At 36.6% G+C, this 15,128-nt stretch overlaps 1 protein-coding gene across 1 annotated transcript in view; it reads right to left on the bottom strand.

Annotated features, from left to right (window-relative positions):
* Positions 1-3,257: 3,257 nt before the first annotated feature.
* The window catches only part of Ube2e3 (ubiquitin conjugating enzyme E2 E3), a 52,262-nt gene continuing 40,391 nt past the window's right edge, over positions 3,258-15,128 (bottom strand). Inside the window, 4 exon segments of the mRNA XM_034495140.2 lie at positions 3,258-3,883; positions 5,025-5,172; positions 10,171-10,221; positions 10,223-10,304. Coding sequence (XP_034351031.1) covers positions 3,786-3,883; positions 5,025-5,172; positions 10,171-10,221; positions 10,223-10,304 — 379 coding nt within the window. The 3' untranslated portion in view covers positions 3,258-3,785.

Raw genomic sequence — 15,128 nt, 5'->3', positions numbered from 1 at the left:
GTGAAAATGTATTCACCTCTGTTTATTTCCTACTCTCTAAATTACCAAATCGATTAGCAAGCACTTAAACTGTGCAGAACAAACCCACAATGCAAACAAGTTAAGGGGTTATACATATCCACAGCTTCTAGCCACCACCCATCCACCCACCCACTCCATCGTTTCCAAAAAGAAATGGAAAGCAAGTTCTTGACTTTTAGGGAGGACACCTGCTCTACTGCTGATAATGGAAAATAACCACATGCTTAATTCTTTGTGATGCTTGTATAGATGTTATCTCAGAAAAACAAATCTGACAAACAAGAGCTGTGCAACAGAAATGTTCACTGAAGGGGTGGATTGGAGATAAACTGAGGGGATTTGAGAAGAAAACTTTTCAGTGACTTGCATGCCACAGACCTCCACAAATAAGGTAATCACTGTGTCTACATGCCACGCTATTTATTTAGGTATGCACTGCTGACTTATGTTAGAATACTTCTAGGACTAAGCTCCAAAGCTCTGCTGTCTAACCTACACTTAATGAGGCTACTAAAGGATGTCTAGCTATCCTTGTACCCAAATCTGGGTCATAAGCTGCTTAAAGTTTTCCCCCTACAAAGTCTTCCTTCGTAATATGCATGTTGACATTGAAAGTTCTTACTTAAAATTCACTCTGGACTGCCAATCTAAACATGAGCAGTTGAAAGCACAGAAGATTACAAACTGGAAGATGCTGGTTCTAGGCTATTCCCTACAGAGCTGCTTATGAGATGAGCAGTCAAGGAAAGAGGGAGCAGCAAGAGTAGAAAGGCATATGCCGTTGACAGATGTGCATATGCCCATCAGGAGGAACACCTTGCAATTCTAGTTTTAACAAAGTGGACACTCTCTGACAGTGAGGGAGGCTTTATTGCCACTGCTCATTACCACTGGTAAAGCATTACATACGCCACTCAGCAATGTACCCTATGACCATTTTGAAAGCACTATCAGTCTACTGTGCAGGAATGCCCCATGGCACACTGGAGGTAAACATAGAAAACACTGAAGAACTTCCTAAGGAAGGGATGAATAGCTAGTGAGATTTGACTCAATAATTTATAGCTCCTAAAATGTAATTATTTTTATTTGGGTATTACTTGCAAAACCTGTGATTAGATATAGAGCAAAGAGGCTTATACATTTACTTACTCTGAATAAGGAACATTAACTAAAATATAACCATGATGTAATTATTGTAAGATTAGTGGTTTGACAAAAAAATAATTGATGTTTAAATGATCTGTTCAAAGTCCACAATATAAAATGGGACTAACAGTGTGCCAATGTACATAGTAATGTGATGATAATGCAAACTGCCTCACACTTATACACTAGTAGTCCTTGTATTACTTGAATACCACTAAATACCAGTGAGCTGGCTCCAGTTCTTTATATATCAGAGAGTGAAACTCTTCTGAGAAAAGGTAGTATGAGTCAGACTATAAATTCTGATGCCCACAATTAACATTTCCTAGTTTAAAAGAAAAGTTCATGTCCAGATAATTAAAGTAACATACTCAATAGGCTTATCAATACAAACATTTTATGTGTTTTTATAAGACGTTTTTGTGTTTAGTACTACTTGTCTCATTTTCAAGTGTTTAAACAAGGGGAACTATGCTAAGTGTTCCTATAACAAATAAATATTAGTAAATTACCCTAGAAATAAGTCTGAAACTAAAATAGATTCTTAAAGATTTACTCAAATATTCTTTATCGAAGTGGAAAAGTTGTAATTAATCCATGAATAATTCTTTTACAGGCAATAGTTACAGGTAATATGTATATTCACTGTAATTCTGTACACTGCCCAGCTCCTCAGGACGGTGTGTGATCATGATCATTAGAATACCACAGGTCTCATGGGACACACAGTGGCTCAGGCATTTTCATACTTACAAGTTGCAACTGGACTGGCATTGCAACACCTAGCATTCAGAATGTGAGCTTTCTAGCACCAAGAGAAACTCATTAGGGTACAGGATGGCTAATCTCAGCAAACGGAAGAAATCCGTTTCTACAGCTCACCGTGGTTCATTAAAATCATTTTGGCTTTCATATAACACCTCCACCCTCATCACATTGACTTGAACTGTGAATTTTTAATTTCTACTTAAAATAAGACTCAGAAATTTTCAAAGATAAAGCTTAAATCTTCTAAATATTAACATGTTGTTAGCTGTTCTCTTTTAAAGGGTAGTTTCTGTGTGTGTGTATGTGTGTGTGTGTAGGATTTGCAGGAAAAATAGACAACTGCTAAATTTAAGCTTTCCTCTGATTTAAAATTTCTATCATCAAATACTTGAACAGAATTCCCCCATTTTATAGTGGTAGTCTACATAACTATAAGATTTACTTTCCTAAAAAAAAAAAAACCCTGGTGCTGGAGATGCCAAGCTAGTCTTTACCACTAGGCTAACATTCCCCAGCCCAAAGCAATGTTTGCTTTTATCCTAATAATTAATCTCCATAAATTTTATTATGGTACTGTATTACCATACTTAGGACCGGAAAAGACACTGACCACAGATAATTTATTCCAGGCACAGGGGAAAAAATAGTACAATAATATTGTTTACAATTCTCTTAAGCAAGCTTAATAATTACAAGCTTAAAAGTATACTTAATAATTACACTTAGAAGTAATTTAACCTCTAAATTCTTACAACTTGTATGTCTTCAACTGAGAGTGCCATGCCTGCACACTAGCACACATTCTACCCTCAGGACAAACAGGACTGTTGAGCCTCTGACTATACTTGCCGGCCATGTATCACAGTAACAACAATGCACCACAAAAATTCAAGCTCAGGATTACAGGAAAAGCACCATAGAAGAGCAATAACAGCATAGCAATTATCGGACACTATTGCCCAGCGTTGAACAGAAATCACCAATTTGGAAACAAAATGTTCTGTTAAGACATGGAGAGAGTCCTGAATAACAACCCAGGACTTCATTTTCAATTCAAATGCTACACTGTCAATGTAGAATTTTTGTGTTGTTTCTTTAAGACCAATGGTTTAAATCCAGTTTCTTATTTTAGCCCACTGTATTCTCTCCTTAAAGGAAAAAACTCTACACACTTATGATTTTTAAATGTTTTCAATTTAATAATTCATTCATTTGTACTAATCCTTAATAATCAATCTTCATAACCACATCTTTATTTCATCAACAATCATCTCAGACATACCATCTGACAAGACTTGCAACATTATGACAAGAAACTATGCCTTCAGGAGCATGTTTATTGTGTTTGAGATGATACATCGGTGCTCTCTGAGCTACAAAGGGTAGAAGGAAATCCTCTCATTACAAACTGACAAAGGTAACACATTTTCACAACAGCATGAACCACATACTCAGAAACAGATCTGGGCTTAATACAAATGACATAATTCCTAGTCATCTACAGCTACTTTTATAACTTCATACAGATAATGAATTAGGCTAAAATGCACTATAATATTTGGTAGACTTCAGGACCAGTATCCTTAGTACATCACAAAATACATTTTGATATCCCAAAGAAGCAAGACTTGCAAGTAGGCATTTGAAACATAACTAATCTACAGCTACAAAGTTCTACTCTTGGTAGCGTTTACCTTTTGGGGGAGTCTCCCAGTCTCCAGAGGATAAAGGCAAGAGTAGAATCAGTATAACATATACACAGAAGTCCGTATTGTAAAGGCTATAAAGATCCGCAGCACAGTGGAAGAGGCCTTCTGCTCCTTCACACTGCATACAAATTATGTGAATTATGTTGCGTATCTCTTGGTCCACTGTCTGGCTATCCTGTCATGTTCTGCTCTGTTGGTCAAATACTGAGTGGCTATGCTTCCAACCAGAGGATCCGCTGGAAAAGTAAGAAGGATATTAAAACATGTATGTTTTAAACATATAGTTCTAACAAGGCATTATATTAAATGTTATATTTCAGCAGCACGTTTTTACTTTTTCATAAAAAATAGTCTAGAAACAGCTATATAGTTTAATATTTTGAAAATATATGTATTTTATTAAATAAATATTTTAAACTTAATTTTATTTTGAGAATCATGCATGACTACTATATTTACATTACTTTTACTTCTATCTTTCTTCAAAGCCATGACTGCTTTCTTTAATGTCAGATATAGGAACATTCCATCTCTCCCTCTTCAATCCATGTCTTTAGGGCTGACTGCTTAGGAATAAAGACATAAACTGTCAGGGGCTCATCACTAGAAAAGACAGTCTTGTTCTCCCAGCAGCCACTGATCATCTGTGGCTCATCATTTAGGGGTAAGGGACTTGTGAAATTGCTGATATCACTGTGTGGGTCTTGCTTAGGCACCCTAGGATACTCTGTTGAGATGTCATTGACACAAGTTCCCTGTCATGTTATTCTTAACATTTTATTCAACTATGAAAGTCTGGTAGAGAGAGGCTACATTTTTTGTTTTGTTATGCATCTTAACATAAGTTTCACATAAAGCTTCTATCTTATAATGCTATTCAGAATGAAATGTCCCCTGCTGGTCATGCATTAACATCTATAATTATAAACGTAAGCAGCCCAAAAACTTACCTGTTATTTCATTTTAAATAGAAGTTTGAAGTAAAAGTTGAATCTGAGGTTAAAACTTTTACAAGCAAAGTATGTACACATGGTATAGAAAGTGTACCAAACAAAGCCAATACAGACACAGTAAAAGGTTTTCCTTCTGGACGCCAAACACTCAGGATCTAATCCCTTTAAGTCGTTTTTTCCAGATATTCTATATATGTCTTATATCTACAACTTCCAGTGTGTATATGTTTCCAGGTCCCTGTATCTTGACATACTATGAAAGCCTGTCTCCCTGTGAGTTCAGAGTTGTTTCATTCTTTAATACCTATTCTCTTAGTGGACACTCTAGTTATTTCGGATGCCGATCTCCCTAACAGTAACATTTATGTCTTGACCAACATTAAACAAACACAATTTATTTGTAGATTCATAAAGATTTGCTTACCAGGGTTGCAATCTGTCAAAAGGGAACAAATAGAGAGCAAAACCTTTGAAATAGTCAAAGCAGGACTCCAGTTGTCTTTCAGAATATCCAGGCAGATGACTCCCTGACTGTTGATGTTGCAGTGATAGATTCTGGTACGGAAGGTAACCTATACACAGTCACAGTAGAAACAGGAAGCAAACAAGGCTTATTACCCATTCATCTCAACAGTACCACATTACAGATGTCACTGACAGTAAATAATCAACCAGTACTATTCTTACCTTGGATGTGAAACAGAGTTATATAGTTTTATTTAAAATGATTTTAAAGTATTTTAAAAGTTAGTTTTATTTTAGTTAAAAGTATTGATTTTTGGTTTTATGTTTACTTAGAGTAGAAAGAACTACATTTCGCTCATTTATTTTTGTTACTGTTATTTTGTTTTTGACACAAGGTCTTTAGGTATGTAAGTCTGGCTGACATGAACTTGCTGTGCACAGTGCATTAGCTTCAAACTTACAGCAATCCTTCTGCTCTGTTTTTTGAGTAGTGGGGCTACTGCACTACATACAATACCAGGCATTACCCTAGTTTAAGAACAAAGTGAATAGGTGAATAACTCATCAATTAAACCTACATGAATGGCATTATATATGCATGTACATGTGTGGCCATATATCATATACATCTTTATGGACACACATGAACATGGAAAGTGGAGAAATGTTTTGTCATCCAAGGTAAGAAGAAAGGATGAATGATTCTTTAAAGGTTAGGTCAGCTTCTCGTAAAAGTATTAAGAATCACCAACCCAGACAAACTTCTATGTCAGAATAAAATGAAGGCCGGAGAAGAAGGCTGCAGTTATCATCTGTGTTACCTTCCTTTCTCTTAGTCACTTTTCTATAGACACTGACATTTTAAAAAAAGCAAGGTTTTCAGTTACTGGATCAAAGAAACTGATATCTCCTTTTCAGGAATAAATACCTGTATGTTTCTAAGCAAATGCAAAAGTAGTTGAGAGAAAAACACATCACTTGGACTTATAAAAAAAAGAATTTTCTATCTTAGAATTAGCAGTGTACTGTGAGTTTCGAAGGAGAATCTAGAAACAGGAAGAATACCCAAAAGTGCTATTTCAGGGGATGGGAGTACAAAAAAGCAGAAAGAGTGGAGAAACACATAAACACACTACCTAATGATGGGTTTATAGGGATTATAGAAGATATCACAATACACTGAAAAGCAGTTATATGTGAATACAGCAGTCTGAATTATAACTAGGGAATCAAACCATGTTTCAAAGACTTAGTACCAAAAACATAAAAAAGCTCATTAATAATATTATTATGGATGTTATTTATAGCATGAAACAGTAATACTTTGAATATGTAGGGTTAAATATACCTTTAAAATTAATTCACAGTTCCTCTTATTTATCTAATGTGGCTATGGAAACTTAAAATTGTACTTTGGCTGTGCTTCTAGTAGACAATGTTGTTCAAGAAAATGGAATAGTTGCTTGTCCAAATAACTGATCTGATTACTTAAAAGACAAAGAAATTATTTTCAAATATAATTGTTATACTGAAATTACCTAACTAGCAATAGTAACTAAAAAATTAATATCCATTAACAAAATGTTTGTTACTCTTTAGAAGTTCAATACCTTAAGTGAACTTCAAAAATACTATAGAAAAGCTGTGAGCAAGTGGCACACATAGATTTCTGTGAGTTTCAGGCCAGCCTGGCCTTTTCTAAGACAGCCAGAGCTACACAGAGAAACCCAGTCTCAAAGAACAAAAACAAAAACATATTTGAGAGAGGGAGGGAAGAGGGAGGGAGAGAAAGAAGTCTTATTACCAAGATACCACAAATTTTATTTATGTTTCATGTTAGGAATAGGGCTTAAGAATGGAAAAATCTGCCTTAACAAGGAGAAACAACATTACAAAGTTATAAACGTAACACATTGGAACTTCATAGCATATTAAATCTATAAATAGCTATATCCTAATAAAACTGACGAGCCATATAAAGGACTAACGTTCAAAGCCCTTCTGCTAGGCAATTTCCATTTCCACTAATAGTGCTAGGAAAAAAGGTTAAGTATCTTTTAAATTACATTATTTCTTCCTCATATACAAAAATAATATCATACAACTATATCCTGTTAACTTTCTCCCTATTTTCTAAAGTGTTAAAAGTGTTAAAAGCAATTTCCAATATGAAAAACTATGCATGTGGAAGTTTCACTATTTAATAAATAGATGTAAGTTTTACTAAACATTTATTATACTGAAAACAACAAAAAAATGAAAATTGAGCAGTGGGTAATAAGCTGACATATACGTATTCTCCTCAATGAGGATCCGGTTTATAGCACTGTAGCATGAGGGTGCTGACTCTGACTTAACAAGGCAGGCACGTAGACTTTAAGAGCTTCTAAAGATAACTTTTAGGATCTTAGATTCTAATGGGCCACACTGCTCAAACACAGTCTTAATTTGACAATACCATCAAATACGGTATGTACTCAACTTATAAGTGGATATTAACTGTTAAGTAAATGATCATCAAGATACAACCCATAGACCAAAGAGGTTAAGTAAAGAAAGCTCCAGGGAAGACACATGGATCTCAGCGGGAAGAGAAAATAGAATAGATTTTGCAGGTTGTTTAGGGACAGGTGGGGACAGGAGCAAGAAGAATCCTGTAGGGCAGGGAGGGATGAAGGGAGAGAGTACAGGGAGAGACAGCTTGAACTGAGGACATTGGGTGAGGGTGGAAACAGTTCAGTGGAAACTTTCTGGAAGCTATGGAGGTGACCTTCGTGAGGACTCTAGGTAATGGAGGATATAGAGTTTGAACTGGACATCTTTTGTAGTCAGGTAAGTGGTAGGATTGCGTAGCATCTGGTTGAGTTGTTGATCAAAGGGGGTCCCACAGAGATTCCCTAAACAACCCAGGCTGATACAAGGACAGAGGGGAGCTCTCTGCATAGTGTGTGTGTGTGTGTGTGTGTGTGTGTGTGTGTGTGTGTGTGTAGGCAATAGCTGAGGCAACATTCATATAATACACTAAATGCAGAGAGGTCAAACTGATGCCTGCATAGAGCCTTCACCCCACATTCTAGTTTCTTTGGCACAGGATGATTCTTTATAGCCTACATACAGAAAGGCAAACCTAGACACTAACCCAGACACAAAACCTTTGGCCTACACTCTGTCCTGCCTTCCAGATGTGCTGGGGCAATGGTGGCAAAGAGTTATGGGATGGCCAACCAATATCTGGTTTAACTTGAGGCCCACTGAGGGAGCCCATGCCCTACACTGCCTGGATGGCCAGGAACCAGAGACTAGATAGCCTAGAGACCTAAGGCAGAACCAAACACATTTGGCAAAACACAAACAAACAAAAACCAGTGAAATGATTCCCAATAATATTCTGCTATACTCAAATAAGTGCTTTGCTCAGCCTATTTTGGGGACCCTTTTCCTCCAATTGAGTTGTCTTGTCCAGCTTCAATATGAGGGCTTTTGCCTTGTCTTGTATCTTGTTTTGTCCTCTCTGGCTGTCTTCTCTTGGAGCCCTGCTCTTTTCTGATGAGGAAACAAAAAGGGGAGGAGTGGATATGGGGGAGAGGAAACGTACGTGTGTACGTGTGTGTGTGTGTGTGTGTGTGTGTGTGTGAGTGATGGGGGTGGGGGAGGCGACACAGAGATAGACAGAAATCATTTTGTCTGTAATTTGAGGTACACACCACTAGGTGGAACTATTGTTACACTGTGTTAGAGAATGCTGTCCAAAAAAATGTCCTTTCTAAAAATCATGAAGTAAGCCTTTATAGACTTCACTCACACACACACACACACACACACACACAGAGAGAGAGAGAGAGAAAGAGAGAGAGAGAGAGAGAGAGAGAGAGAGAGGGAGAGGGAGAGGGAGAGGGAGAGGGAGAGGGAGAGGGAGAGGGAGAGGGAGAGAGAGAGAGAGAGAGAGAGAGAGAGAGAGAGAGAAAGAGGGGGGTGTATAGATAGATAAGAAAATAGATACATACATACAGATATACACTGAATCACAAATATACTAAAATATTTTCAGGATTTGAAATGAAAAGCATTTTTGCACACAAGGAACCCCATAAAAATTAGAAAGTATCTTTGGCTCTTTTGTTGTTTTTATCCTGTTTTGATTTGTTTTTACTGTATTCAATTTTATTTTTGACATGCCTGCATCCTAAGGAAAGAGAAAAAAAGGGAGTAGATTGGGTGGGAGGGAAAGTAGGGTAGATCTGGGAGGAGTTGGAGGAGGATAAACCATAATCAGAATATATTGCATTAAAAAGTTTTATCTAATTTAAAAAAAGATAAGAAAAGCATTTTACACGTTGCGAACTGGATTCCTCTTTAGTAAATACAGCTAAGCAGACTAAGCTTTAAAGTTTTGACTTGACTACTTTATAATGAGAAATCAGAGGAAGAAGCCCTTCAAATAAGTGTCATGTTTGAGCTTTGCATAACTATAGTTTTCTGTTTGTCACCCAAGTAAACAATCTGTTTGAATGAAAGTAGAAGTGAGGCTACCACTCTTCAATTCTGTATTAATTCACAGAAGGTACAAACTGAGTGTGTAAGCATTGGTTTTCCCTGTTACTTTTCTAGTTTTTGCTTATCTAAGAATAAAGACAAATCCTTATTATCAACCTATTTCTGAAAGCTATCAATGAGTTTTATTTCAGAGGGAGTTTTGCATGTTCATATAATATGTTTTTTTCTTTTTTGGGGGGGGATGGGGGGGGGGTCCGAGACAGGGTTTCTCTGTGTAGCCCTGGCTGTCCTGGAACTCACTCTGTAGACCAGGCTGGCCTCGAACTCAGAAATCCGCCTGCCTCTGCCTCCCAAGTGCTGGGATTAAAGGCGTGTGCCACCACTGCCCGGCTTATGTTTTCTTCAATGCATAGTTTAATTTACTGTTAACAAACTATATTGAATATAAAATTATTTTTAAAAGGTAGAAGTCAGTAACTTTTTGGTATTGAAATTTGATTCTGAGTTTCCATATTAATTCATGAACAACAATTAAAAACAAATTATTACAGTAATATACATATAGGTTTTAGAAGAGGATAAATATTAACAATATACACATAAGCTCTTACCTTTGGTGGCTTAAATGGATAATCTGAAGAAAATGTGATATCCAGAAAAAAAAACACCACCTTCATATACAGAACCTGGTGGACCGAGTATAGTTGACCTCCATTCATAAATGTTATCTCCTTTAGGCCCAGCACTATTTAAAAGAAATTAAAAATCAATACACATATCTATAAATAATAGAGGTAAACATCCCAAGAAGAATGCAAAATTAGAAGATAAATAAGCAATCTAAAGCAGTAAGACCAACAAAATGTGCTCCTGCACACATGTATAAACTCTGAAGTATTCCAAATGAACAGAAAAATTAGTTACTATCTGTTCTGTATCCAATAAGTACTCTTTGGTTAGATTATAACCATGTAAATACCCTTCTTTTTATTCAACATTCTCCATTAGATTTAAAACTCACTTGGAATCCTCTGAACACTCCTATGATATTGGCAGGGAAAATTATCCTGGCTTTCTGTAAGTATGTATATGCTTTTATTCTTTTAAACTACCTATCAATTTAGAAATGATCTGGAAAACCTATTTAAGTAGTAAGTGTAAAACAGTACTATAACCTTATTAATAATAGGGCTTGACTACATGTTATTAATTCTGCAAAACTGACATGTCAACAAAGGTTGTTCTTATAGTCCTCAAATATTTCTATTGTTATTCTAATTTCACTGTGGCTATCTCTGTTCTCCCAACAGATTTTACAAATATTTACTTGTGTAAGTACCCAAAGAGAACCAACTTCCAAATAACCAAATTCAGATGACTGAACAGAAGATAAGTTGAGGTCAATGTATTTTAATGGACTGTAGAACTGTAGACTGAAAAGATGATACTTTAGACAAATCTACCAGCTCTTGAAGAAATAAAGATGGAGAGGGTGAAGAATCCATCTTAAATCCTGCAACATGGTAGAAGAGCTGAGATTCCCACCATGAAACTAAATTCTTGATTCTAAAGTGTGTTTCCCTCCCTTCTTATGCTGCATGTAAAAAGGTTTATTTAACTCTATTACATCAGGATTTTAAATATAAGAGAAGCATCTAGCTTCTCTTATATGGAGTCTATTTTCATTTCCATTATAGCATCAACTGGAAGATAGAGAGGCTGGGACAGACCCACCAAGAGACATGGGAAAGGAGAGCATCCCTCAGGACTGAGTCCATTAACTCAAAGCATCTCATAGCAGCAGACCTGCCACTGAGGTCTCACAGCTGAGTGGAAAAGCCATGGGTGAAACCAACCAACCGTCCACTGTTCCTTTTCTCTGGCCTCCGTGCTTTCTATTTCTCTACTTTCCACAGGGCAGAGCTCTACAACCTTCCTTCCACTGTGCCTTATACCATCACTTTTCTCTCTCAAGTGAACAACATCCACAAGAACCCAGCAAAGGCATTTTCCCAAACTTGACGAAAATACCAACTGGTTTCTCTATCCCTTCCAGCCTTTATCTCAATTTATTGTACCTTTTATAGAAAAACTCCTTTAAAGTATTCCCTTTATGTGTCATCTCTAATTTCTCTCCTCCTGTTTTTAAAATAGTTTCAAGATGGGTTTCTTTCCTCATTTTTCTAAAGAAACAACTCTTTATCTAAGGTCAGCAATGACATCACTGATGGACCCAATGGTAATTTCTCATGCATCAACTAACTAAATTTTAAAGTAGTAAATCAACTGAAAAGAAAAATAAAACTCAAGAAACCAGAAGAGGGGATAGTCAACAAAATGAAGTATGTATAAAAATCCCACATGGAAAAGTTGCTGCTAATTTAAAAAATAAAGTAAAATGTTAATAAAATTAAGTGGCTTGAGTGATGACTCGACAATTGACAGCACTGGCTGCTCTGTAGAGGACCCAGGCTTAGTTCCCAGAACCCACAGCATGGCAGCACCACCATCTGTAACTCCAGTTTCACAAGTGCCAATGCCCTCTTCTGGCCTCAGTAGGCACTGCATGCACATAGTACATATACATATATGCAGGAAAAACACTTGCCCATAAAATAAAAATAAATGTTAAAAAATAAAATTAATTAGATACTCTGCATATCAAATTCATAGAAAAACTAGTGTCAAAATGTCAATTCTAACTTCATCTATGTAGAAACTATTCATCTATGTAATGCTAACCCTCACCAAAAAAAAAAAAAAAAAAAAAAAAAAAACCCAACACATTATTCAGTAGATGCCAACAAATAGATTCTTAAGTTTATGTAAAAAAGTACTCAGAATATTTACTCATGAAGGAAGGAACAAAGAATAAAGGTATTACTTAAATTGAAGATTTGCAACACAACTGCATAGCCACAGAAAGGACATCAGTGTGTATAGTGAAAAAGAAGAACAAGAGAACAGAATGGAGAGAACCCTGAGAATCGCTCAGCTACAGTTAATCTTTGTAAGTACAAAAGTAACAATGGAGCAAAGATAGAGAGGGCAGAGAACTAGTAAATCAAAATGACATAGGCAATGCAACATGTCTAGATTTCCCCTGAGGATAATTCACTTTGGAAGATACTTTAACAGTTTCTGAGAGGCTAAGTACATCTTACTATATGATCCAGCAGTGACATTTGTAGCTATTTAACCAGGAAACAGAAAACTCAACACAAAAACCTGTGCACTGGAGGAATATTCATAATTGTTGTAATTGAAAAGCAACTATCATAATTTTACTGGACTGTAAAACACAACACCCACATGTAGCGGGATATTTTCGCTGCTATATTCCTTTGCAATAAGGCTCAGTGATTGGGCTGTATGAAAGGTAGGTGGAGTGAGGACTTGGGAGGAGAGAAGGAGAGAAGAGGAGAAGGAGAGAAGATGGAGGCCAATGGACGGCTGTCTCTAGCAGTCTAAGGTAGTTATATTATCTAGGTTAGATAATTGGGTAACAGTTCTAATTGTGTGGGCATTTTGTTAATTGAGCATTTCCAAATATATAAATCCACTGGATAATCTTTAGCATTAAGAATCTTCATTCTACTGGGTACCATGGGCATAGCGGAGGAATGGTCTGGGCTCAGCCCAGCATTGTAGACAGTGTGGTAGATTGGCAGAGCCAACCACCACACTGGCATCTCATGGATGCCAGGGCCTGTGTTTCTAGATAGCCTGAGCCGCGGTCCAGAGCCGGATCAGCAGGAAAATGATAGCTGCCTGGGAACAAGCCGGACTGGGTGCAGTTTTCTAAATATTACCAGTTACACCCACACCACTGGTGTGAATCCCAATGAAGGTAAGTTTGAGGGAGGAAGGAAACAAAGAGATACATGGTAATACTGTAATTTCTACTAAATTTTGCTATGAAAAATTATTCCTGTAAGAATAAAGTAAAATATATTTATTTAAAAGAGAAGCTATAGAACATATAAAATTTGCATGCTAATGCAAAACATAGTAAATATTATTTAAGTCTTGGGTTCTGAATTACAAACAAATATACCCTTAAGTTACATCCTAAAGCTAGGTATTCTAAACTTTATGGCATTCTAACCATAAACTATAAACGACACTTTCCACGCCTGCCCATCAATATTAACATGAACAACTTTTCCCTATATCAATAAATGAATATATATATATATACATATATGTATATATGTATATATGTATATATATATATATATATATATATATATATATATATATATATATATATATATTAAGTAACCAATACAAAAAAAATGCTACCAGATTAAGCATTCAAAACTGCATATCAATACTACCTTCAGTTTAACCAGCATGGCTTCAAGTTCATGTAGTTGGCAGGTATTCACTCTGGCCTCTTTCCTATCCTTCCAAACACAACTTGACACCCCAGGACAACAGAGACAAAAAGTAAGATTCTGGTTACAAATAATGGAAGGCCAAAAGATTCTTATTTAATGATAAGAAAAAGAAAGACAGAGGACGTAGTACTGTCAGAGCGATGGATAGGTGAACTACGAACATGGACGGAAGTGGACAGCCTATCAATCAGCCTAAGACAGGAAAGAATCCAATGAAGGGGGACAATAAGTTAGGATACTGACCAGCAAGTATGTAACAGCAAAGATAAAATTGAGGAGTTTCTTTTGTGACAGGAGAGACAAAGGAATCAGGACAAAGATGATAAAGAAGAAACAGACCTAAGAGTGGGCACATGCCCTGCAAACATGATGAGGACAGGTCCTGGGAAGACTGGAAACCAAGATCTAGCTTATAAACAGGAAGGAAGGAAACATCTATAGCTATTAGCCTTCCAGTAAAAAGGATAAGCCAGTGATTGTTAGTGTTATTAAAATGTGTGGGAATAAAATATATTCTCATTGATAACTACTTCTAAAAGCACTCAGACCATTAAAAGTTAGCAAGTATCCTAGCAGTTTAGTCAATGCCTCAAACTCAAGGCAAACCCCTACTTTTACTTCTAAGTGCTAAAACTAGCTCATCTGTTCACTGAAAAATACTTCAAAAAAGTCCACTATATATCAGAATTGATATATATCTGTCCTTAAAGAACACTTCAGAATTGGTTCTCTCTGCTCATGGGTAGTTGGCTTGTTTACAGCACCAGGCATGAATCCCTTCCTACTTAAGTGCAAGTACACAGATTTTAGTTATCGCCAAGATAAAACTGCAACTACTGGACCATTGTGAATATCTTGTCAATGTGGTCATTGTTGTGCCTTATAAGGTTTTCATCTGGGTAGGATTATCAATTGCTCCTCTCCTTTGGCAGAGCGTATATTATCTACCAATATTATGAGAACCAGCCCTCAAGAAGGCAGCTTTCAGATCAATTCCAGCTCAATACCTCCTAGTCCTGTGTCTGAAGAGTATAGTGTCTTCAGAAATAAGGTCTTAGCCTTCAAGCTCTGGAGAGCAAAAATGTGCAATAGAAACAGTTCATACTGTTTGGGGAGATTTGTGTCTCCCCCCCCCCCCATAAGAGGGGGATCCCCATGCATGGCAT

This window comes from Arvicanthis niloticus, chromosome 2 (genome assembly GCF_011762505.2).
Source record: "Arvicanthis niloticus isolate mArvNil1 chromosome 2, mArvNil1.pat.X, whole genome shotgun sequence".
Lineage (NCBI taxonomy): Eukaryota > Metazoa > Chordata > Mammalia > Rodentia > Muridae > Arvicanthis > Arvicanthis niloticus.
This window is presented reverse-complemented; position numbering and strand designations above follow the sequence as displayed.